The sequence below is a fragment of the Trichogramma pretiosum genome, unplaced genomic scaffold (genome assembly GCF_000599845.2).
Source record: "Trichogramma pretiosum strain Unisexual culture from Peru unplaced genomic scaffold, Tpre_2.0 scaffold11, whole genome shotgun sequence".
NCBI lineage: Eukaryota > Metazoa > Arthropoda > Insecta > Hymenoptera > Trichogrammatidae > Trichogramma > Trichogramma pretiosum.
In genome coordinates this window covers 1,913,007-1,937,371 of record NW_019641702.1, presented here as the reverse complement: position 1 = coordinate 1,937,371, position 24,365 = coordinate 1,913,007, and the positions used below count along the sequence as shown (strand labels likewise).

General features: G+C 41.8%; 1 protein-coding gene across 5 annotated transcripts in view; it reads left to right on the top strand.

Moving 5' to 3' along the window:
* LOC106653920 (suppressor protein SRP40-like) overlaps positions 1 to 24,365 on the top strand; it is a 41,622-nt gene that overhangs the window by 7,036 nt on the left and 10,221 nt on the right. For 2 of the 5 annotated variants that reach the window (XR_002763633.1, XR_002763635.1), the window contains exons 5-7: positions 294 to 861; positions 1,215 to 1,527; positions 2,404 to 3,818. Coding sequence is in view for 1 of the 5 variants with exons in the window: in XM_023462663.1 (XP_023318431.1) it covers positions 294 to 861; positions 1,215 to 1,462 (816 nt within the window). In the remaining 4 variants the exon portion in view is untranslated. Of the gene's footprint in view, positions 1 to 293; positions 862 to 1,214; positions 1,622 to 1,738; positions 2,106 to 2,403; positions 3,819 to 24,365 lie in introns of those variants that run through there. The other 3 variants (XR_002763636.1, XR_002763634.1, XM_023462663.1) reach the window with 3 other exon arrangements.

Genomic DNA, 24,365 nt, shown 5'->3' with positions numbered 1-24,365 from the left:
GATAATAACAAGAGTGGTTTTATTAATCGAGGATGAATTATTTATTCAAGCTTCCTGCAGCAAGGCTAAATATAAAAATTGAATGAGTCAGACGTCTGTCGAAATAATAGGGTACATCGATAATTAAAATTAGAGCAGAGAATTGAGATTACATTTGATGACTTTTTGACTTTCTATCGAGGCTGCTGTTAATGTTAAAGTGCGACAAACTGACTAAACGATTAGTAAAGTAAAATAAAGTGACAAAAATGCATGGATAACAACATTTAAATTTCATCGCCTTATTTTTCAAGGATCAAGTGGAAAACGACGAGGATCCATCGAGTGAATATTTTTTCAACCTTTCATTTCCGAACGACGAGGCGAAAAGCGACGATAACGTAAACGACGTTACCGAAGCAAAGACGAGCAGTGACACGACCGAGTCGAGTCTCAAAAATCTTCTCTCCCGATTACAACGTCGTAACAATACTCGTCCCGACAGCGAGATTAACGCGCCGGAAGCAGAGCAGGAATTAGTGAGCACGAGTAGCAGCAGCAGCAGCAGCAACGACGCCAGCAGCTTGCTCAACGTCTTGAACGAAGATTGGAGTATCGATGGGTTTTCCGCGCGATCGAAGAAAGAGGAAAATCTCACCCAAGAAATTTTGACCGAAGAAAGGAATATGGGGGAAACGACGACGACGGCGACGATGGCTTTGGCCGAGACATCGACGATGATTGGACTCGATAGTAACGCCACTACTACGACTATGTTGCCTGATAACATTACGAGTGTTGCCGGCGAGAATCAGACGGGGGCCGTGGCCCGATACGAGGATGATTGGAAATCGCCAATGCCCGAAACCACTGGCAGTCAAGGTAATATGTAAAGCTCGTGTGTATGTGTACGTGTGCGTGTGTGTGTGTGGCAATATCGCCGAGAGGGCCAAAAAACCCGAACCCGGCGCATCGATTTTTCCCTTTTTACCCACGTACTTTGTGCAAAAAATTACGCGGGCTGCTCTCGTCGGGGCCATACACGCAAAATGAGATTCCTTATGTCTGACTGAACCGAGAATTTACCACTTGATTTTTCAAGCGAGTGTACTTTGAGAATTTTCGATGGGATTCGTTCGCTGAATCAATTTGCTCTATCGCTCGGGCACAAAAATAACCCGTCTTTAAATGTATAAACGATATGCTGGAATATTTACGCTGGCCTTTCTTTGAAGAAACGACGACGACGACGACGATGACGACGATAACGTCGGACTCCTCTAGGCGTGCGTCGGGCTTTATGCGTCGGCTCGTGTCAAGTTCGCCGCTCGTGTTGTTGAACAAGGAGGATTCGGATCATCAACGCAAGCCCCGGCACGAAGACGCGAGCACGACCGGCAGCAGTGGCAGCAGTAGCAGCAGCAGCGCCGCTAATCTTCAGAAGAGCAGTAGCGGCAAGTGGTCCGTGCTGCAGGAGCAGTAGCAGCATGCTAGGAGGCAATATCGAACTTTTTTCGCTCGGAGGCAGACGCAATTTGACGAAAAAAGGTAAGGAGCTCTATCTTTTCTAGCCAGTGCAGCGCAGCACACAGCTCCTCTTTGCCCTCCTCCCTCCCCCTCCTTCTTCTTTTTATACCCGTCTCCTTTACCCTCGCTCTCTCTCTCTCTCTCTTTCTCGCGCTCCTCAGGCGTATCTTTTTTTTACTAACTTTCGGTCGCTTGGAATTTCCGGGAAGTAATTTATTATTGTTTGGCGAAGTTGGGATTGGCCTTTTTTTGCTTTTTTCTACCTTACTACAGAGAAAAGCAGCAGCCTCACGGCAAGCAGCAGAAGCAGAAGCAGCAGCAGCAGCGGCAACAGCAGCAGGTCTCGGCGATTTCCTTTGAAGTTTTTCGAGGATTCGGCTACACCGCAGCGCAGCGAAAGTTTTTTACCCTCTTTCTCACTCCCCAGAGCTAAAGGCTCTGAATTCCGAAATGCTTTGCGCTACTACCCAAGTAGTTTTGCATTTTTTTAGCTGTTTCTATACACGCATCTTCTAGCTCGAGCAAAGCGCACAATTTGTTATTTTGAATTTCGAAGAGCACAGCAGTAGCAGCAGCAGCAGCAACTCGTTGGGATTTTTTAACGATGAAAGTTTTTTTTCCCCCGAATCAGGCACAGTAGTACAAACAGTACTCAAAGTACATGTTTATTGCACTTATAGATTAGCGTTGGCCCCGTGCCCAGTTTTTCTTCGCGGTATAATAAATAAAATTCATACTAATCGCATTGCATTTTTCATTAAATGGCATATAAATCGACGAAGCGAGTTTTTGAGTTTAAAATCGTCCACATTTCCCAGGAAAGTTGACGAGTCCCACGAATGCACTGTATGATTTTTCTTTCCACGAGAAATATAAAATTTTGATGGGATTTTTCAGAGGCGAGCTCAGAGAGAAAAATATCGAAGGCGGTCTTTCAACTGGCACGGGCAGTAGCAGCGAGTGACTCTCGTGTATCGCAATCGTCGACGAAAAAATAATAATACGTATATATCACTTGGTCAAGAGGATGAAGCAGACGTTTCTACAAAAATTTTGGGCTGCACATACACTCGAGCACTTGTAATATGGCATATAATGAATACACGAAGTATACGATCAGACGCTTTTACGAAGCTTGCGGCGTAACTAACTCGCTCGCTCATATTATGTACGTGGGTCTATTCAGAATAGATTATTACGAGGAAAATACTCGAGGCAAACATCGTAACGAGTAACGGCAGAAGCAATAGTATCCAGACATCTCCTCTCTTCTTTTTTTTTTGCTTCCTACACCGCGCCCTATACGCCCTATACCGAGAGAGTCTAAAAAAGACGCGCAATCTCAAAGGCACTAGCCAAGATGCTGCGGGAGTATAGTACACGTCGCGCATACAAGTCGCTTCTCGCGTTGCGACTCGCGTATATTATATATAGCCGCAGCAGTAAGAGCCGCGACATACTCGGTTCTGCTCTCTCGCTCTCTCTCTCTCTCTCTCTCTCTCTCGTTCTCTCCCGGGCATTATCTGGCAGACATTTACACTCCATATACTTATTGCGCCGCATATTCTTGTCTTTTACGGTGCCGGCCAAAGAAGAAAGTCGTCGTCGTCGTCTTCGTGCGAGGTTCGCGCGAGATGCGAGGCGCACTTTACGACGAGTCGCTATATGTATAATAACGCAATACATACGCATTGTCGTATATACATCTATGCCGCGCGCGGCCCCGTATCTCGGCCACTGCGTCTTTTATAATGCGGATATGAAAGTATCTTTATTGTGTGACGATAAGACAGCCGTACTACCTCCTCCTCGAGGCGAATATATATGGAGTTTATATAGCATAGCTGCCGACTCGACGCGCGTATTAATTTATGGCGGCGGGGCGCGCGAACGCTGCCCAGAGATATCATTCAATAAGGTAATAAAACTGCCTTTTATTCCCGTGATAATTCCTTTCTTAAAGCAACGTTAAACTTTATCTAATGGAATAAACGATATGTCAGCGAAATAATTAATATCGTGCGTCGAAAGCCGCTATAAATATGTTAACATGCTAATTTTGCCGCTTCTCTTTTTACGTTGTACGTATGAAAAATACTTTGATTAACGATGAAATGTATTGCCCGATATATTCGCTGATACCACTCTCCCCCTCAAATGCTTGGATTATGGTATACTTCTATATACGTGCCTTTTATTCGTGGTATAAAGCTAATTAGCTAATTAATTGATGTACTTGAAACATCGACGCGTGTGCCTTTTACGATAGAATTATTGACCTAAAAACAACAGGCGATCTGTGTAAACATAATGTTGAGCTGTTTTTGAATATTAAAAATATTACATGTAATCAACACGAATAAAGTTATTGATTATTAAAACTTAATTAATATTTTTTTTCACTTTGTGTAGGCTATGTAGGTACATTGTAAAGATAATTCTATTAATTTGTGAATTTATGTCATATTGCTTTGTTAAAATAATCGATTTATAGTTGTAATGATTCTCATCTATTGTAAAAATTATAATGATTCTTATACTCTATTGTTAAAATAATAAACGATTATTGATAGTTTAAAAGTGTTACTATTAATGTAGCCTATCACCTAATACACGAAATACAATGTTTTGTTAAGTTTAATTTTGCAATTTAATCATCAATATATCTGGTTTATGTAAAATACGATTCTCTACGTGTACTCTTTGTAATCGAATTTACTTCCTAAACAGTTATGAATAGTCAAAAATGAACGCTACCATGAACGAAAATGCAAATATCGTGGATTTAGCCGTTTTTATATCTGACAATTAAAAATTGATTTCGGGCCGAGAAATCGATAACGATTGAATTTCTCTCCGTACAACGACAATCTAGCATGAAAATATCCTTTTTTTTTTGTTCACCCTATGTAAATCAGGTATAGAGCTCGGTTTCAAAATTGGTATATTGATTAAATAATCCTCTCAATTGAAAAGAAAATTTATGCACGCACTAGATTGAAATTTATACACCTTGTTGCATATAACTGGGCGCCGCGCGCACGGCTCGCGTCAGGTATGAGATTTTTCGAGGTGAGCTTTCGGGTGCGCACACGACCGCCGAGCGTCAATCACTGGTACACGAGCCGATGCGGAAAGCACCTAAAAATCTACTTCTTCACCGTCGTCTCTGGCGGATTTTAAAGGGATAGGAAAACGAGTTCAAAAATAAAATGTTCAATCCTGTTTTCTGAAACTTTTACTGAATATTTCTCAAAAAGCTCCGAGGGGACTTGGAGTACATGGAACTAAAGGTCACCATAGAGCTTTTCGAGGAATATTCAGTGGAAGTTTCAGAAAACAGGATTGAAAATTTTATTTTTGGGCTGGCTTTGCCATCCCTGTAAGACGAAATCGAATGCATGCATACACACGTATATATAGATTTTAAGCCCTGCGAAAGAGAGAAAGAGAGAGAAAGAGTAAAAAGTCAAGAAAAACGATCCGTCGTGAATCACTTTGGCACATATAGTCGAGCTGCAAAGAGATTCCGTGTCATTTATATAGCTCTCTTTCTCCGGTGCGCGCCGTACCATAGTAAATCGATTTTAGTCCTTTACCAAGCAAACCACCCCCGCGACGTTATATACAATTGTATGTGAATTTCCGCCTTATATACGCGCGCCGGGCGGCTTCGTTGATTTGTACCGCCCGCTTAAGTGTCCATACGTATAAATACGAACGAGCTCCACAATCAGGTAAAATAAAAAAAAAATAAAAAAAGGGGCCACCGAGTCCGCAACGATGAAGGTGGCTAAAGGCCATGTTATTAATGATCTCGCACACTCAAGCGTTTCGGTGTTATTATGGAAGTATACCCCGTGTGCACACCTATACACACACACACACACACACACACACACACACACACACACACACGCGTATAAACTTATATAATACATCGACGGCGTGCCACGCGTATTTCATTCCGCAGCAGCTCATGTGGATATAGCTGGCGGTATATAGCTGTATATAGGTAAGCGCGCGAGTGCACCGCACATATACACACAATATGGCGAATCGATAATGCGCGCCGCTAGCTCGTTCGTTCGTTTTTTTTTTTTTTGGCGTGTTGAAATAGGTACTCCGTACGTGCAGCAAGCGCCGCGACACACTCTCTATAGATCCTATATACAGCAGCACACATATAGACAGAGGCAAGGGGATAGTGAGCTTATATCATTCGATTTCACGCCAAAAAGCTGCTGTTGGTTTTTATTTTTTTTTTTTTTTTTTTTTTTTTTGTTAGGGGCGGGAAGAATCGCGCGTCCTACGTATTCATTTAGCGCCATCGTTTGCGTGTGTGTGCCTGCGCGCGTCGCTTGTCGTTTTATTTATGGATCGGTGTACGCGTATGTGCGTGAGATTTAAGGAAAAATTTATATATTGCCGTTTTTATTAAATTTTTGCTTTATGTCCACTTTTTTGTTCATTGTAAAATATAAAGAGCATAACAAACAAAGTGAGGGGAGGAGATGTTCGTCAGTTTATTATTCGAAAGAAATGAATAATTGCTAAATCCACGCCGTGTAGTGTCGAATTGATATATTTTAATCGGAACTACTGTAAAATGCAACTGCGTCGGATTTTAAGCCGATCGAATTCGTTCTGTTTTGCATTCAGGTGCGCAAAATTTATACATATCATATTTTGATAATTCGAATAAAATTCCATTTACAAAGATACATCAGAAAGCAGATATATGTCTGACCGAGTTTTGTTTATACTACTGAAATGCTGTCGGGCGTAGTTTAAAACATGGAAAACTTTGATGGCAAGTGCGTATGTAAATACGGTAAATGTATGATCTTTGCGTATATAGTAGCATAATAAAGTTCGAGTCTGGAAAAGATTTAAACGTGAGACTGTCGGGAAGTCACTCAGTGCTTGAGTATTTACAATAAACATTTCGATGGCAATTTCATTAAACGAAATAAATTTTAACGCACTCTCCCCTTGTGCGCGCCTTGAGTGCTCGACTCTTGCGCCTGACATAAGCAAAATGGTAGCCTCCGTCATAACGATAAAAGCCCCGTAATGTAAATAAATACCCAGCTACCAACAAATCCATTTAAATATTGAACGGGAGCTTAAAAAAGACAAAGTAAAAAAAAGGAGGAGGAAAAGGAAAAAAAGAAAAAGGTAAAAACGTTAAAGCGCTAAGAAAATGCATCAATTTGATGAAAGCCTCGGTCGTTTATGCCGAAGCCATTTCCTTAAGATCGCTCTCTCTTCTCTGCGCCGGAGTATAGTGAAGTATAGTGAGCGAAAGGCAGCCGTGGCTGCAGTGGCAGCATAATGCCGCAGCGGTATAACTTGGCCGCTCTCTTGCTTCTCTCCTCTTTCTCTGTCTCTATCACTGGCAACGGCCGCGACTTTCGACCGCAAGAGTCGATCGTACGTCAAGCTTTAAAGCTATCCCCTTGCCTCCTTTGCTGTCCTACTTGCTCCTCGCCTAGCCTTCTAGACGTTTCAAGCGTACTTAAAATCATTCCGTATACACGTATATATATAGGCGCGCGCTCACGCGACCGGATCTCATTATTTTGCTCCGTCGGCGAGAGAGAAGAGAGCAAGAGAGAGCAAGAGAACCAGCGAGAGAGAGATAGAAGAGAAACTCTAATACTTATTAATTGGTTGCATTAAGGATCGCTTTCTCGCTGCCGAAGCGGCGGGGGGCGCGATCGCGAAAGAAAAACAGTCGGGCTGATAGCGAGCGGCTGGAGCTGGTTTGCTTCTGCTTCTGCTTCTGCTTCTGCTTCTGCTTCTGCCAAGCGGAGAGGGCGAAAAAGAGTTAGGATCTTTCGCCTTTTGTCCCAAGCTGTCTTTGTACTTTAGCCGTGGTAGCTTGCGCGCGACGCCGCGCCACTATGACGCGCGCGCTAACGCAGCTCGAGCGAGCGCCAGCCGCGATTAATTAAAATTCCCTTTGTTCGCTGATTTACGCGCCGCTTCTTCTTCCTCCTGCCCCACTCGGCCGCTATAGCCCCCCCCCCCCCCNATCCCCTTTCCCCCTTTCACCCCGTTCGTGACGCTCTCTTATGCACTTATACCTTATACGACTATCGCGAGCGTATTATACGACTTTCAACTTATGGCCCCGTGCGCGACGCTTATTTTTTCGCGATGAATATGTGTGCCACTGTTGATGGTGGTGGTGGTGGTGGTGGTGGTGCCGCTGCTACTGTTGTTACTCGTGAGGCTGGTGCGGTTGCTCCAACCACCGCCATCGCAGCCGTTTTTTGTTCGCTCTGTAACAGCTGCCTTTGCCGTAGCTCTCTCTCTCTCTCTCGCGTTGTATATACCATCTCGCTCTTCTTTTTTTTTTTTTAACTGATGGCGAAAATTTTCTTTTCTTTTCTTCCATACACGTTACTCTTTTTCTTTTTTTTTTCAACCAGGCCCCAGTCTGGGATTTGAATATTAATACGACTGGCTATGAGAGTCAGTGTAATAGGAGCTCGCAAAAATGACGATGATAAAAAGTACGAAAAATAAAAGATGCGCATTATACGTGGGGCTAGCTACGAAAAATGATAGCCCGAGCGCGTATAGAACTTCTATCTGAATGGTTAAAATGCTTTTGACGCACACACGCCAACGCGCAGAATAGATTTTTTTTTGGGAAATTGCCATGCGGAGAACCCGTTACGAGTGTGTATGTGAGTGTGTGTACGAGAGAGCGAGGCAACCTTTTAATCGGATCAGGCGCCATGGTTAATGCGTGCGCGCGCGCAAAAACCTTAGTTAATTAATGAGTCGAGGGGCGGATCGCACGAGAATTTTCCATGGTGCACCGCCGCTGCAACGGGCGCACACGCGCCTGGCCACTAATTAACTGTCCATCGATGTTTCTATTGAAAGGGTGTACGCGGCGCACAGCCAAGTAATAATATCTTTCATTCGTGTAATTAGGTATACATTTTCCTTTTGATCCCAGTGCGGATATGCCCTGAATTTTGCGTGTGTTCCTCCTACGTGTACATGTAAGTGTGTGAGTGTGTGTGTGTGTGCGTGTGTGAGTACGCATTTATAGGCAAAGCCATTAATTCGTCAGTCAGTGAATCTCGTATATAAGGTTGTTTTCCGCATGCAAAATTCGATGATTAAAATTTTCACAAACGCTTCGAAAATTTGTATAACGCACGTGCTTACGCAAACGTTACTCTTTATACCCGTATACTTTATTGCGGGTGTGTAATTTATATCCGATCGTGTCCGCGAGTTAGTGTCTACACGCGTCAATCTTATCAGCATCGATTTTGCTACTGCTAGGCTGCATCCACTGCTTCCGCTGCTCTTGCTGTTTTTATGATGGATTACGCGCATAATCAGCTGATGGCGTGGTATTTTTCATAATAATTTTGATGATGATTCGAAGCAGCACGGGATATTTATGAAATTATTGATATACAACAGATGATTTTTGTCATCAAAAATATCTACCTGAAACAACAATAAACTCGTAAATGCTGGTAAGAGTTAATAATATGTATTCGGATCGACAGAAAGCGTAGCATTTAATTTCGAGATTTTACGTTTATTCTACTTCGGGACGATGATATTAATTATGCGCCTATACACGGCAATGTTGCAGCAGCAGCAGCAGTAGCACCACCCCCAGCGAAACAAGACCAGCCAACAAAACAAACGATGAGATAATTTTCTCTTGTTCCTTGCGCGTACGAGCGCAAAATAGATATGTAAAAGCCGAGCTCGTTCTCAAGTACGATTATGTGGAGGGTCGTCGGCTGATGCACACGCATACGCACCCACACACACACACGAGCACACGTACAATAATATACAGCTCACAGTCTTGTGTGTGTGTATACATATATATAGGAGGTGCAGTGGATAAGTTTTTATTTCGTTTTATGGAGCTCGTAAAATTTTACCACCTTTTGTAACTGGGGCTGTTGCGCGCCGCTATCCTACTCCATTACTTATTAACGAGGTAGCCTCGGTATACTGGGTATACGGGATTTGCTGCGTGGCGCGGCGCGATGCACGTGCACAGCAGCGGGTGCGGTGGTAGCCGCCCCCGCCCCCCGTGAAAGCTCATCGCTGACTTTTCCTGTTTAATAGTCCATCGCCGTGCGCGCATCCCTATTCGAATTGATTTCGTTACGCGGAATTCGTACGCGATGCTCTTGCGCCTGTTTACATTAGCCCGAAAAACCAGAGGCTCGTTTTTATTTGAATTTCGGATCGCGAGCACGAGCTTGCAAATACGTAGTATACGCATCGAGTCGATCGAGTTCGACTATACGAAGCGATCGTGAGCCTCGTGTATACTTTTCTACCGCGTGCGCTCGAACATCCGCACTTGGGAAGTTGTTAAGCTGTAAATGCCTACGCGAATCTCCGCCGGCCAAATTATATAAACGCGGTATGCAAGCCTATAATAGCCGATATTGCAATGTTGCTCATTGATTCAGCTCTGTATTCTTGCCTATTTGAGTATATTATACACGCGCGCGCGCGTGGTAAATTTCGAAACAGGCAAACGCTCGTCGGGGGCCTATTTATAAGCACGTACTGGATTATTAACGCAGCGAGATATTGTGTGAGTGCTGGTCCAATCTATTAGCTGGCCGCGAGCGTTTCGCGGTATGGCTTGGTAAAAAATAATGATGCACTCACTCACTGGGTTATTTAATTTGATGAAGATACACTCTAAAAGCCACTATAAAAGCGGTTCGTTATATATCCTCTCGTCCACTTTTATAAGTCTGCGCTCGCGCTCACTCACACATACTAGGCTCCTACATCACCACCACCACCTTTATATTCAGTGCAGTATAGAGAGAGAGAGAGAGAGAGAGAGAGAGAGAGAGAGGGCGAGTGCGAGTTAGCGTGTATAATGCCGCCCGCGCGCGCGAGCTAGTAATGGTTATGTACGATACCAAAGTGTTGGCCTGAGCCAGCTTTATACTGATTCTCGCTGCCGCTGCCGTTGCTGAATGTGATGGACAATTTTTTTTTGTTGCTGCAGCGGACTACTATACTGCCGTATGCACGATGTGCGTGTGCAGAAAAAATCGATACGACCATTCGTGATTCAATACGTCTTTTTTTTTTTGATTTTATCGTCGAAATTGATGGGGGTCACGATAATTCGGTAATGAAAATTTTATTATGAGACCGATATAAGTGCGCGATAAGAAAAAGTATGTAAATAGCTACTCCGCCGTCGCGGGGGTACATGCGGAAGCTCTCATTCCCGACGATAAACCAGAAAACGGTAATTTTCCGAACCATCAAAGTTTGTGGGTCCAATTTTAATTATATACGCAGTGTGATACTCGACTAGAAGAAAAAACTCGCTCCACGACGCTCCAATGACCATAATATTTCGCAATTTTATAGTTGGATCGTTGAATCATTGATTCACGACATTTTTTATTATCCCGAGTTATTCTATAACGAGATAACCATTTTGTAGCTATATTTTTCCGGGAATGAAAAAAGTTTCATTGAAACTCATTATACTGCAATTTCAAACGAATCATCAGCCAGACGAAACAACGGATACTGTTAAGAGAAATTAAAAAATTTATATAAAAAAAACAAAAAACAATTGAAAGTGACAGGTAGATATACGTGTTATTATAAGCAACATCTGCGTATTGCAATCCGCACATTTTCTCGTCTGCGAGAGAAGTAAAAACGATTTCAGCCGCTTCTCAGCAGCATCAGCGAGGAATTTTATTTCTTTTATACATTGTTATCCGTAGCAGCAGCCGCAGGTGGGTGGATCGCTTGTCAAAAAAATAAAAATAAAAATAAAAAAAAACACACACACACACACAACGCGAAAGAAAGAAAATCGGCCGCGAGAGAATCCCAAGAGGGAAAAGAGAGGGCAGAGAGAGGATGACGGGGTATTGCGAGAGGAAAAAGTAGACACGAGTCGTAGTTGCTTTTACAGCTCGCTCGCGCCTCCTCCTTTTGCCTCGACTTTGTGAGTGTGTGCAAGAGAAAGAGAGCTTTATTTTATTTCACTATAATTCAAGCCTCTTTCTTCTTCTCTCTTTCTCTCTCTCTCTCTCTCTCTCTCTCTTGCGCGCGCGGGCGTGCATGTATAGGTCCCCCTCCTCTGGTCCCTCTGTGAGCACAAACCCATATTTTTTGCCGGCTGACGCCGCCACTACGTGCCGGTGTCGCCCGTGGAACACCACTGTATTACCGTTTTAACAATTTTTTGATTTTTTCTTTCATTTCTACTCCCTGCGCTTTTTTTTTGATGACACGAATCTGTAACATTGAAAAAGAAAGGAAACAACATCTTGAGACATTACCGCCTCTTTTCTTGGCCTCTTTTCTTTTCTCGGTCAAAGTTTCTTACAGTGTATACTTGTACTTTGATTTTACTTTGCGTTACTTTGCAAATTTCGCAAGACAAAAGTGCAAAGCGTAATTTTTCAAGAGCAAAGAGCATCGATCGTACGATCCGACGCTGACGAGAAATTATATTGTTCGCAGATAGGAATAAGATTGCTTCACAAATTGTTCTCGTGATAGTTACACGAAGATATCATAACAACTGAATAGTATGTTGTAGCTTCACTCAAGATATCGTCAATTTGTCGGAAGTTTGTCCTACTATCGTTAGCAATCTTCTCTATTCCAATACGTTTTTGACGTCGTATAACGTTGTCGTGACCACTTCTAGTCTCGGTATTGTAATAAATGAATGAATTAATTAATTTATAATTTCCCGAATACAAATTGTTTCTTCAAAATCATATTGTAATTTACAAATATTGAACAGTACTTATAATCGGGTCCCATACGAACAAGTGTTAAAACGAACAATCCCCTTAAAAAGGATAAAAAACAAAACCGAGTTAATATTTTAGTTCATGCACGGAAGGTGAGAATAGGGTTTTTTGCAGAAACGTCAAAATGAGTAACAGTTTGAAATTATTTTATTGTATTTTACAAAATTGAAGGATATTCATGTAAAAGATTTTCCAAAATAACATCGCACACTCTCGCACAAGTCTTCATTGCTTCGAAATTTGTTGAATAAATCTAACACTCTTAAGATTTTCTTCGAGTACATTTATGTGTCTAATCAGGTGACCCTTGCATCCAAATAATTTATAAAGGATTTCACACTCGAAGAGTTAGCGGCGATCATGTGCCGTTTGGGGGTTTCTTTTTCTCCGAATGATTTGTGATGAATCACACTCAAAGGTTTTGCTACGATTATGTACTGTCATAATGTGCCTTCTGAGGTGATTTTTTTGTCCGAATGATTTGCGACAAATTTCACATTCGGAAGGTTTGCTACGATCATGTACTGTCATTATGTGCCTTTTGAGATGACTCTGGTACGTAAATGAATTAAGACAAATGTTACAACCGAAAGACTTGATACGATTATGTACTGCATTTATATGAGATTTGAGGTCAGTTCAGGTTTCACATTTTTGCACCCAATATCAATGAATATTTTTGCATCTAAATTTTCCTGTGAAGCCATAAGCTCATTCTTGTTATTCACCTAAAATTCAAATTATGTTATAGTTTTTTAAAGAGGAAAAACAGAAGATTATTCAAATTATTGAACTTACCGATGATTTATCAAATGTAAATGATTCAACATTTTTTACTTCGCAAAAATCCTTTGCATCGAAATTGTAATCGGTGCCTGCATCCGGCCAAGTATCGTTCGGCTCTTCCTTCACCCTAAAAAATAGTATATTGAGGGGACCGATTTAGAAAATATTATGACATGCACAAAAAAGGGAAAAGGGGTTACCTAACTATTTTCTTACAGTTTTCCATCACTCGCTGATGATTACAAGTAATCACTGAGAATTTTCACGATACGCACTGAAAATTTTTTTGAGGTTAGACAATTCGAATAGCCAAGACCGTCCTTGATTTTTCCAATTTTGTTAAAAGTTTCTCGCTGCAAAAATGTAGCTCCTCGACAATGACTTTATACACTCTACTTGTATAATATAGCGAGGTTAGAAGTGAACTGCGATACAATTGAAACACGCATAGGTTATTGAAACCATACCAATATTGTAACGAAAATTGCATTCGCTCAGGCGCAAAATTTTCTAATACGTATGTGTGATATAGGCGGAGAAACAAACAAGAAACACAATGGAGAAATATATATCTGAACTTACATCGATCAAGAATAAGTACTGTATGTAAATTGATTTGGTTCCGAGCAGAAAACGCAAATAAATAAAGAGTAGTGTGAGCCACTCATGTGTTTGACTTTGTCCAATCCTCATAATGACGATGACAATGTATTATAATGACATCCAATCCAAGTCTGCTCTCGTAAGAGATAATTTCCTTAATTACAGCACGGTAACGGTATTTATAATTCAAAAGTACAGTTCGGTTTTTCTTTAGCTATTGGTGATTATGAAATTTTCCGCACTTGAAAGTTTATAAGATTGTGTTCTAAAAAAGCACATGTCAAAACCATTATATTAGAGTTTCTGGACAGTATGACGCACAAAAAAGCTAAAATTTCAATACTTTTTTATTTATAAACTAAAGGCTTTAACTTAAAATTGTTTTTATACTTAAAAAAACGAGGATTTCCGTTTCATTTTGATATTTGTCTTTTACTGTTTTACTTTACTGCAAACTAATTATGCGCACTTTTACTACTCAACTTTAACATAATAATAAAGTGTAAGAGAGTTCAGTTTGTTATGCCACCTGGCAAATCAATCTGAAAACAGCCTAACGCTGATAACGTGATAGAGTACGGGTATTTATGCATAACGCATTGAAAGCTACATTTACCAATAGATAAATTAATTTTGTACTAGTGCAGTCACGAAAGATATTTGTCAATTCAGTCAAAGTACAATATTATATTTTTTGTCAAATATTATTTATTTGATCTACTTTCTTGTAATTTGATTGGTCTGAGAGGAATAAATTTTGATCGATATCCGATACTTGATCAGTATCAAATTTCAAAGTGCTTCTTGTCCTTTGACTTGTTTTGGTGCGTAATTTTTTGAAAACTCGAGAAGTACTCAGTGAGCTTAAAAAGGATTATAATTCAAGCACCGACAATGCGAAGCATATAATCAGTTTTCAGATTGGATTTCAAAGTATTGAGTTCGAAATTAAATTATTAATTTCATTTCAATTATTATTATTTCGATCCGCTTAAAAAGAGAGACTTTACATTTCACCTTGTCAACGTGTAACACAAGCGCCGGGAAAACGAATCATTCTCAAGACAAGCTCAATTTTCAAAGTCAAAACAAAAGTCACTTATTGTACACGTATAGATAAGAATACGAGCACTATAGCTGGAGAAGGTTGGATTGAAATTTGAGCTTGTGAAGAAATCGTTGAGAAAATAAATATCCATCGTCGCGTCGTTGTCATTGCACCGTGTGCTCTCTCTCTCTCTCTCTCTTTCCCTCTTCTTCCCAGCTGCGTTCGATGAGATATATCAATCTATCTAGGCTCAAAGTGTCTGACAGTCAATACTCTCGATCTTGGCGGGTCTTCGTCTCTTTCTCTCTCTCTTACTCGCACTTTCTCGTCTGTCTCTCTCCCTCCGTCACTTGGGTGAGTATGCTGATATGTTCTTATAACTGTTCAGCTGTTACCAACAAAATAGACGTTTTATACAAATATATATCATAAATTTTATATACTTTAATTTTTTTGTTTTTACATGTACCTGTAGTAAAACTATGACAAGACCTCGAGATGTTTTACATTTGTTGCGAGTTATCGTAGTTTGGAACGAAATATACAAAATTTGTGAAAGCTGCGGGTAGTGGACGAAAATTTAGAGGTAGCTAAGAAAGAAAAGACATCGGAAGTGAAACTTGTGGCGATTTGATTACCTATCGTCCAGTTTTGGTTTTAATATTTTCTTTTGAAATGATTGTTTTCAGGTCAAATAAATAACTATTGCTCGCATAAGCAACCTCATAAACAGCCGTTGTTTATAAGAGCTGTTTTGGGGGCTAATGAACAATGGTTATTTATGGGAGTTGTTTATAAGTGTATTAGATATTAGTTAAAGTACCTAAGCGTGAGTTACATGATATGCGTCGTCGTTTGACCAATCAAGCCACACGAACACGCACAAGCGAGCCCAAGAGAGACAGAGTTTCTAGCTGCAAGAGCCGAGCGATAGTCGTACGCCAATCACAGCGTGCGAAAAGCTCTGTCTCCGAGGAGTCTCTAAGTAATCCTACAATTATCGCGCTTTCTCGGTTTCTACTGGCCTGATAGCCTTACGAAGTTCAACTTCAGAAAGGTGCTTGTTGTTCAACATCATCGATTTATTTTTTGACCTTCTCCAACTAACTTGCTCTTATTTACAAATTTTTGCCACCCTTGAAGCGGCTCGATGGGCAGAGGTGCGCATGAGCTCGCGGAGGCCGCTATACGTGTATACCCAGACACATACTATACGTACATATTATCAAGAATCGTGCGGGATATGTTACCTTTATATAGATTTCTTTCTCTTCTGCTTTTTCGCCGCGGCAAAACGAAGAAGAGCAAAAAAACGTATTAAAACGTTCTCCGTGTACACAGAGAAAGAGACAGAAGGAAAAAAAAGGAGGAAGGGTTTCCTTATCTATTCTCTCTCAGCGATGCTCGCTAAATCCATTTTTACTCTCTATATAGCTGTCTTTCATACGTGAAATAATATTATACACAATATGGATCGTCGTCATATATACACAATACAATAAAACGTCGAGAAGGTGCGCAAGTCGCATAAATCTTGAAGAGCGGCTTTTGCTGCTGTTGCTGCCTCGACGCCGAAGGATGCCGTTGCTGATCGAGAGAACGCACGCGCGCGTGACTCTTTTTATTGGCCCATTCGCAGCGAGATTTTCGTGTCATATGTGCGCGAACGTGATGAATTTCCAAAAGGGAATCGAGAGAGAGAGAGAGAGAGAGAGAGAGAGCCGATGGATAAACTGATTCGCTCGCTCCATTTGAGTGTAAAGCTTCGGCGCAGATAGAAGGAAAAGTAATGCGCCTTCTCCGAAGCTCCGGCGTCCTTTTCTGCGTGAGGTGCGCGCGTGAAAAAGCACGCAGGCGTGTTGCGCGATTTTTGCTCTCTCTCACTCTCTCTCCTCCAAGCTATGCACACTGGTTATCTTATCAAGCTTCCTAGATTAATTTCCATCCCATCCGAGCTAATGATTAATATACATGCGGCAAAATGCAAAGCATCCTAGGCGCGCGAGGGAGCCTATATAGGTGCATGCGTGCGTGCGTGTGTGTGCGTAACGAACTCGCACATAATGGATGACGATGCGACCTATACGAGTATAAATGCGATATATAATATAGACGCGCGCCGAGTTATATATCCGACAAAGCACATATAATGGCTTGACATTTTTCCTTCGATACCCGTTATTTTTCTTATGCTCCTTACAGCTCGAAGTGTCGCTGGCGCGCGGCGCGCCACACCTCGCGCATGTCAATTTTCATATGATCCCTATTTTTGAACGAGGACGTATGTGGATGGCCTTATCTGCGAAATGCATGCTAGCTTTCTCTGTCTTCGTCTGGTATTTCGCATCCTCTTTTTCGAAAAAATATATATTTGTTCTCTCCGGCGTATATATTTTGCCTTTTAAAATCCTACCGAAGCTGTGCCGTATTTATTCGCGATCAAAAGTAACAAAATCAAATTTACAACTGATCCTTTCGGTTATTGGATCGTATGAATTTTTTTTTTCAAAAAATAAATTTGAAATATCGCAGCTGCGCTAGAAAAAGGGTTGACAAATTAAAGAGTCGTTGTGAATTAAAAAAACAAAATGAGAAAAACAAAATTCCGGATTAAACAAATTTGACGATTCGATGCAGCAAGAAAAAATATCCCGAATTTATTCTCACACTTGTAGTTGTCTTTGGCGCACTAAGATAACTCAGCAGGAATTCACGGCGGCAAAAGCTCGAGACAATCGCAAAACGATACATCTTCCCGCCTCGATTAGCCACCATAGGTATAAAAACTAATGAGCGATCTCGTTTAATCCCTTAGAGAGAGAAAGAGAGAGAGTGAGCTCGAGTGTGTATATGTATAGCTAGATATATACACACAATAACACGGTGCCTGAAGCGGTGAGCCGCACACACCAGCTCTATATGTGCGAGCTTGCACACGCGCGCTGCTCGACTAAGTCTCGAAAAGCGTTTATCTTCGTCGAAAAGGGCACGAAAATTTTCGCTCTATACACGCTCGCGCGTACAAGTCTCACGGTGAGTTATGTTCCCACGATCTATGAGCCACGATCTCTCTCTCTCTCTCTCTTTTTCTATATAGGTATACGTTTGTGTGTATGTATATCGGAGCGAAAGCAAGAAAAGTTTAAGAGCGAGAGTTTTACGCGCGTGGGGGCGCCCGAGAGGCGTGAAAAGGTGGCGTGAGGGGTAAAAAAAAATCATGCCCAAAGAATGGCTTTCGCTGTAAAAGAAACAGACGCGTACGTGTGCGCGCCTCGTTGTATGCGCGCTGCACCGTGTATGTGTGTGTGTGTGTGTAAATGTAAGGCGCTTTATCGATCAAAATCTGCGGCTGAGAAGGCAAAAAAAAGGAACATTAAGCCCTATCATAGTTTGACACCATTATGTACAACTTTTCTGCTGAGCTTTTTCGATGATCTATGCCATTTTTACACTCGGCAAAGTTCGTTTATATCATGAGGTGTTATATCGTATCGGTGCGCCGAGCCGCAGCGGTGATAAAAACTCGACTATTAACTTACTGGTAGCGGCGGTGGTGGTGGTGGCTTCGCGAGACTCGGCGCAAGAAAGAGAGACATTTGTTTCTCCTTAAGCTACACACAATACGCGAGCCATCATCTGTAGACTGTAACATTTTAATGCAGCAGCAGCAGTTGCAACGGCAAAAGCAGAAGCGCAGCGCCGGCATTGAATTGAATCTTTGACGCGATGCGCACTTTGAATAATACACAAGCGCCGCAAGCTCGATTCTTCGTTATCTCTCTCTCTCGCTCTCGGTGGTGACGCCGCAAAGTATACTGACATCTTGACTGACTTAATACACAAAATCTCGGCGCCGCAGATAGCGCAGCGAAGAATCTCCATCATTTTTTTATCTTGCACCTGCCGCGCAAGCACGATAAATTATATACTTTTTTCAATTGTCCGCTCACGTACCTTTTTCTCAATTGTCACTTTTAATTGTGAGAGCTCAGACTCGGGCGCGCATTTTTATTGTCTTCGTTCGTATAACTCTTGGCTCTTACATGCGCTCGCGCGCATGACGAGAAACTGGGAGTCTCGCAGAGTCATTAACGATTTTTCAAGTTCTTCGTGAATTATGACTGCAGCGCCGAGATGTGCCTCTATATGAGCGCGAGTATAACTGCTACAGCTAACGGTGCAGTGCTAACATTTTCTTACAATTTCATCAAAATCATTTATAACATTAGTCGTGGCCTTTCTTTTTTGGGATGAGTGACTTTGTTCACACACTTCAGATTCTTACGAGCTCACAGTTCTCATCGATGAAAAATATGCAGCATCTACTTTTTCTTATTTTACGAATCTTTATTATGTTTGTATGTAAATCTTATTAACTATCAATGATATCCTCTACTTTCGTGCGTCTATTTTCGCTCATTGTTCATTTCACTCTATTTAATCTCGTATCTCTAATTTTTTTCCTTATATCAAACTGCATGATACGGAGTACGAGATCGGTATCGGGGCATTTTTTTTTGGAGTCACGTATGTCTCTGCATCATTCATCGGGCCACATTTATAAGCAAAGCTGCTTTTGCTTCTCGGAGAAATCTCGCTGCTCCGTGACTATACTATATCGCCCTCAGCAGAAGTGACGTACGAATCGGGGGCAGTTTTTTTTTCTTTGAATTTTAAACCAAGTCGCGCGCGCGCGAGCTCGATACCCCACAATCTTTGCAGTTCACCGAGAATACCGCTGCTATACAGGATCCGCGTTTGCTTTTATCCGAGCAACGATTCTTTTTCTTCGCCTGGCCCTCATATTTTTTTATACATATAACTTATATACTCATACATTTGCATTTTCCTATGTATATGATTTTTTTTCTTCTTTTCATTCCGTTCCGTTTTCGCTCCACTTTTTTTTCCACCCAAGATATTGAATGGTGTATTTCATCGCTGCTTCTAGATATTTTTCAATATATTTCTCAAAAGTCCCGAAAATAAGTCGTACGCATAATCAAAACTTAGAGCCGCGCACGATTTCCAAAAAACTTGTAACGTACGACATCGTTTGTGTAAATAATTTCGAAATAAAAGTCTGCAATAATTACTCAGGCGCATTAACGATAACGACGCAATAATACGAAATAGGACATTCTTGACTATTTCTGTCGTTTTGCCAATTTTTTTTTCGCCAGCGCGAAAGCTCTCTGAGGAAGAAAGGTAAGGTACGTTCTTAATGCTAACGCCGCGCTGAGCTGAGACTTTCCCTCGGTTGCTGCTGCTGCTGCGGAGCACAGTACGCCCTAAGGGTTTATCGAAGCGTTTTTCCTGTGTGAAAAAGCCTTCAACGAGTGCCACGCCGGGCGAACTATATCTTTTGATATAAAGGGAAGGAAATCTGTATTAAGAGAGCTTGTAATCGCTTCTTCCGCGCAAAAGTATATACGTAAGCTATGTATAATGTATACAATGAACTCGGTAAAATCTAGTCTTGATCGTTTAAAAATTTTCCGCTTAATAATTTTATTTTATTTTTAAAAAAGGATGTTCTGTAGAGAATCGAATTAACGATACAAATTCAATAAAACTCTGCAAAAACATATAAATATAGAAAATTTAAATTTCCTCGTAGCCAAGATGTATCTCTTAGCCAAGATATAATGATTATATTTTTGCTTCTTTTACGTGGGTTAGAATGGAAAACATTATTATTTCCATACTTTATCCGTCGTAAAATTATAGCATGTTTGAAATGAATAAAGAATTGAGGATCATTTTCACCCTTAATAATATTCTATATTCTATATATCCATCAAATATAAACTGAAGCAATAAACATCAAAAAGATAAGCATTATGAAATTTAAACTCGCTGGCAACATCGCAAGTTAAAGACATTAGAAATGAATGTGTGTGCATATTGCGCGCCATTTAAAATTCACAGTTTACAAAATTACACTACTTTTCATATACAACATTAGTTGGAAATGATTTACTTTTTTATTGTTGACAAAATGATTGTTTACCAAAAGTCTCCAGGTATCGAAAGTAAAAATAACGTTTCGGGGCTATGTGTTTGATTTTTCATATCATAAGTATTTCGAATATTTTTTGTCAGATATTTATGCTACATTCGTACATTATATACTTTTATGGAAACTTTTTTATTCTCAAAAGAATCGTTGGATATTTTTTGTAATTAATTATAGACATTTATAATATATGTCGAGTCAATAATCAATAGATCTGTTTATTTAGCAAAAGCTTGGATTCGACTACATGAACGTGTTTATCTATACAGCTTACTCGTTCAATGTTTATAAGTGTTTACGTCTATTCTATCTATGTAAAGCGATCTTTTTCTCTCGTACTAAAGAGAACATCCTCATAATCGGAGATTTCATTCCAAACGACTATCTATTCACTCGTTTTTCAAAATACATAAAACGAAAGAGTTGTTTTAGTTTGATGATTCAGCTAATCATTCCGAGTTTTTGATCCGAATAATAATGCTGCAATGAGAACGGGTAACTTTTCGGTATCGCTGATTTCCGATTCGAAGTAGTCGGGATAAATGAGGCCTCTTGACCGATACTACCGAAGCTAAACACGCAATTATACAGGAGAGCGCGGGCGAGCAGCGCAAAAAGTCCAAAGATGCGAATTGACCTATATTTTTGGAAGTGGTAATCGAGTAATTCTCGGGTTTTCACCACTAGCTTGATGAATAGCTTGATCAGGAGAAGAAAAAAAAAGAAATGGAGTGAAAACCCTTGATACGATGTTCGAGGGAGTCTTGTGAATACTTTTCATTACCATAAAAGTCTAGGGAAATATCTCATTGCACCGAAAGCGTTGAAATTTTTTTCTCCCTCTCGGCTCTTTACTTGAGCGCGCGTATACACGCGTACAGGTGTACGTACACACATATACATGGATACGCGGCGGAGTGGTATACGTGCGGGGGGGAAGCATCAGAAAAAGCGGATCGCGTTGCCGGTTTTACGCGCGGCGGAGTAAAAAAGTCGGTCAATCCGCGCGGGGGTATGCGAGCGAGCGAGCTTGCGAGCTTGCGCGCGCGTGGCGAAAAGTTACGGAAAGCGTACCACCGGAAAATTAGCCAAAACGATCGCGCTGCAGCAGCTATACTTTCCTTGCCAGCGCAGCGAGTGCAGCTGCGAGAGCTCGGCATATACATGCATGAACGCCTGTATACCAGAGATGTGTACGTGCGCGCATTTGCGTTTCAGTTTTCGAATCAGAAGAGACGAAGAGAAAGAATTAGAGTGGAGGGAGAGAGCTGCGAGCCGCGGGGGGAGGAGGCTGGGCTTGGCTAGAGAGAAAGATAGAAGGTTATAGATAGATGCGAGAACGAAGAGAAAAAACGTGAACAGCCAGAGAGAGAGAAAGAGAGAAAGAGAGAAAGGGAGAGAGAGAGGTTACGCTGGGCAAAACTGCGGCTATGTACAACTGCCTAGCGCTGGTATATATTCTAGCCACATGCGCGAGTAGAGCTTAAAAATATGATTTTAATACCGTGTGGGCATTCGGTTTGCCCGTTCATCATGCTTTTGTCTGCCTATACTATTGTCTCCCTCTCGCTCTCTCTACCTCTCTCTCTCCCTCTCTTTCTGCGAGTTTGGCCGTTCATTCGTATACAAGGCCCTCAAAGCTTCCCACCCACCCACGCACACACTCACACACACGCACACACACATGCGCGAGCCCTTACACACGTGCACACTGGTTCACTTGAGCGCGAGAACGTTGTGCAGCTAGGACCTCTATATATATACGTATATAGAACAGCAGCTGGCCGAACTAAAGATCGTTTTTTACCAACTAACCGAGCTCGTGCCGAGGGTATCTCTTTTTCTCACGACTGCTACCACTTCCACCCATGGCCCCGTACCAATAGCCGGTGCTGTGCTCGGCTTTGTACACGCGCGGCTCTATACGTATATACGTATGCGCGTTTGCTGCTACTGCTGCTGCTCGACGATCTCTATACGTATACCTACGAGACGTGCTATAACTGTATTCGCGGCAATTGTATGTGTGCCTAGACGCAGAACTACTGCGATGGCGCGTGCGAAAGAGCGAAAGAAGATTGAAACGTGCACCCTTCCTCTCTCCCTCTCCTCTCTCTCTTTCTCTCGTAATTGGAAAATTCGCACGCTCGGAGCGGCCGTTACTGGCGCCCACCCATCCATCCAGCCGCGTACGAACTCACCCACACACACACATACGTATACATACATAGACGGCCGAGAAACGACGGAATTTCGCATGCCGCTAGAGAGAAAGAGTAGAGGATTAATTGCTATGTACGCGCCAACGTCCGGGATGCTACAGGAAACGGCTCTGGGTGACAAGGCCGCGTAGCTCTTTTCTCGCTGTTGTTGCGCCGGGGAGCTATATGGCGAGCAGAGCGCGCGGCTACACATCCGGATCCGATACGTATACGCGAGGCTCTTGCACAGCCAGTTATAGCTACTGCTTATAATATATAGTTCTAGCCTTGCTTCGCGCTCGTCCAAATAATAATGCGCCCACTCCCTCTCCCTCTCTGCCCCCAGCCCCCCAGTGCCACTGTTACTACTACTGCCACTGCACACGGGTCACTTCGAATATCGCGAGCCGAGTATAAATTTTCCAAACGGACAGATGTATGTTCATAAGTCTATATGATGCATACGCGCGCACATGCAGTAGTGGCATGGCGCGCGCCTACCTGCACGACAATTTGCCTCCTTTTTTTTCGTTCGCTCCCTTTTTTTTTGCAAGCTCGAAGCTCGCAAGCTGCTTTGCCAACTGTTTAAAACGCTCCAAAGCAGTTTTTACGCGTCTAGCGCGGCGTGCGCGCGGATGCACATGTGCATTTCTTTCACTATTATGAACTCAATTTTTTAAAGGGGAAAGATTATACCACGAGTTCAGGACGAAATATTTACCGACATTTTACCCAGCTAAATTAATCGCTCTGAAATGGTAGAAATCTAATAATGGCCGTATTTTACGAGGCAGCTTTAGCATGTAATTTTATGAAATATGCACTTAGCGCGGCAAGAGGACGGACAGAGAGACAGAGAGAATATCCTAATAATATGCAATTCAACAATGGCCAGTGCGGCCAATGAAGCCAAAATGCAATCGAACGACAGCAGCAGATGCAGAACCTAACATATCTCAACGAAAAAAAAAAGAGTATAAAAAGCAGGGAATGGGGCAAGAGACAGAAAATATCATGCATTTACACGCTTATAGCAGGCCCGAAACGAACAAAAGAATCGCTCGGCCAAGCCCTGGCTTATACTCGGGTAATTTGTTAATTCCATTGTAAAGGACCGCCCTCCCTCGGTCCGATGCTAGCGTTATATTGTCTTTCCCTCTTTTATTGAGCGTTCCGCGCACATACACGCGCGTACGTAAAACAGACCTGGAACGCGCCAAATACCTATATTGAGCATGATTCACTATTTTACGTATAATATATGGCCTGAAATAAATAATTTCAGCCGAACAAGTATTCAAAAGGTCTTTATTATGGCCTTAATCGTCGATAAAAAGGAGCAAAAAAGCATCAGGGTAATACGACTATGCCTATTT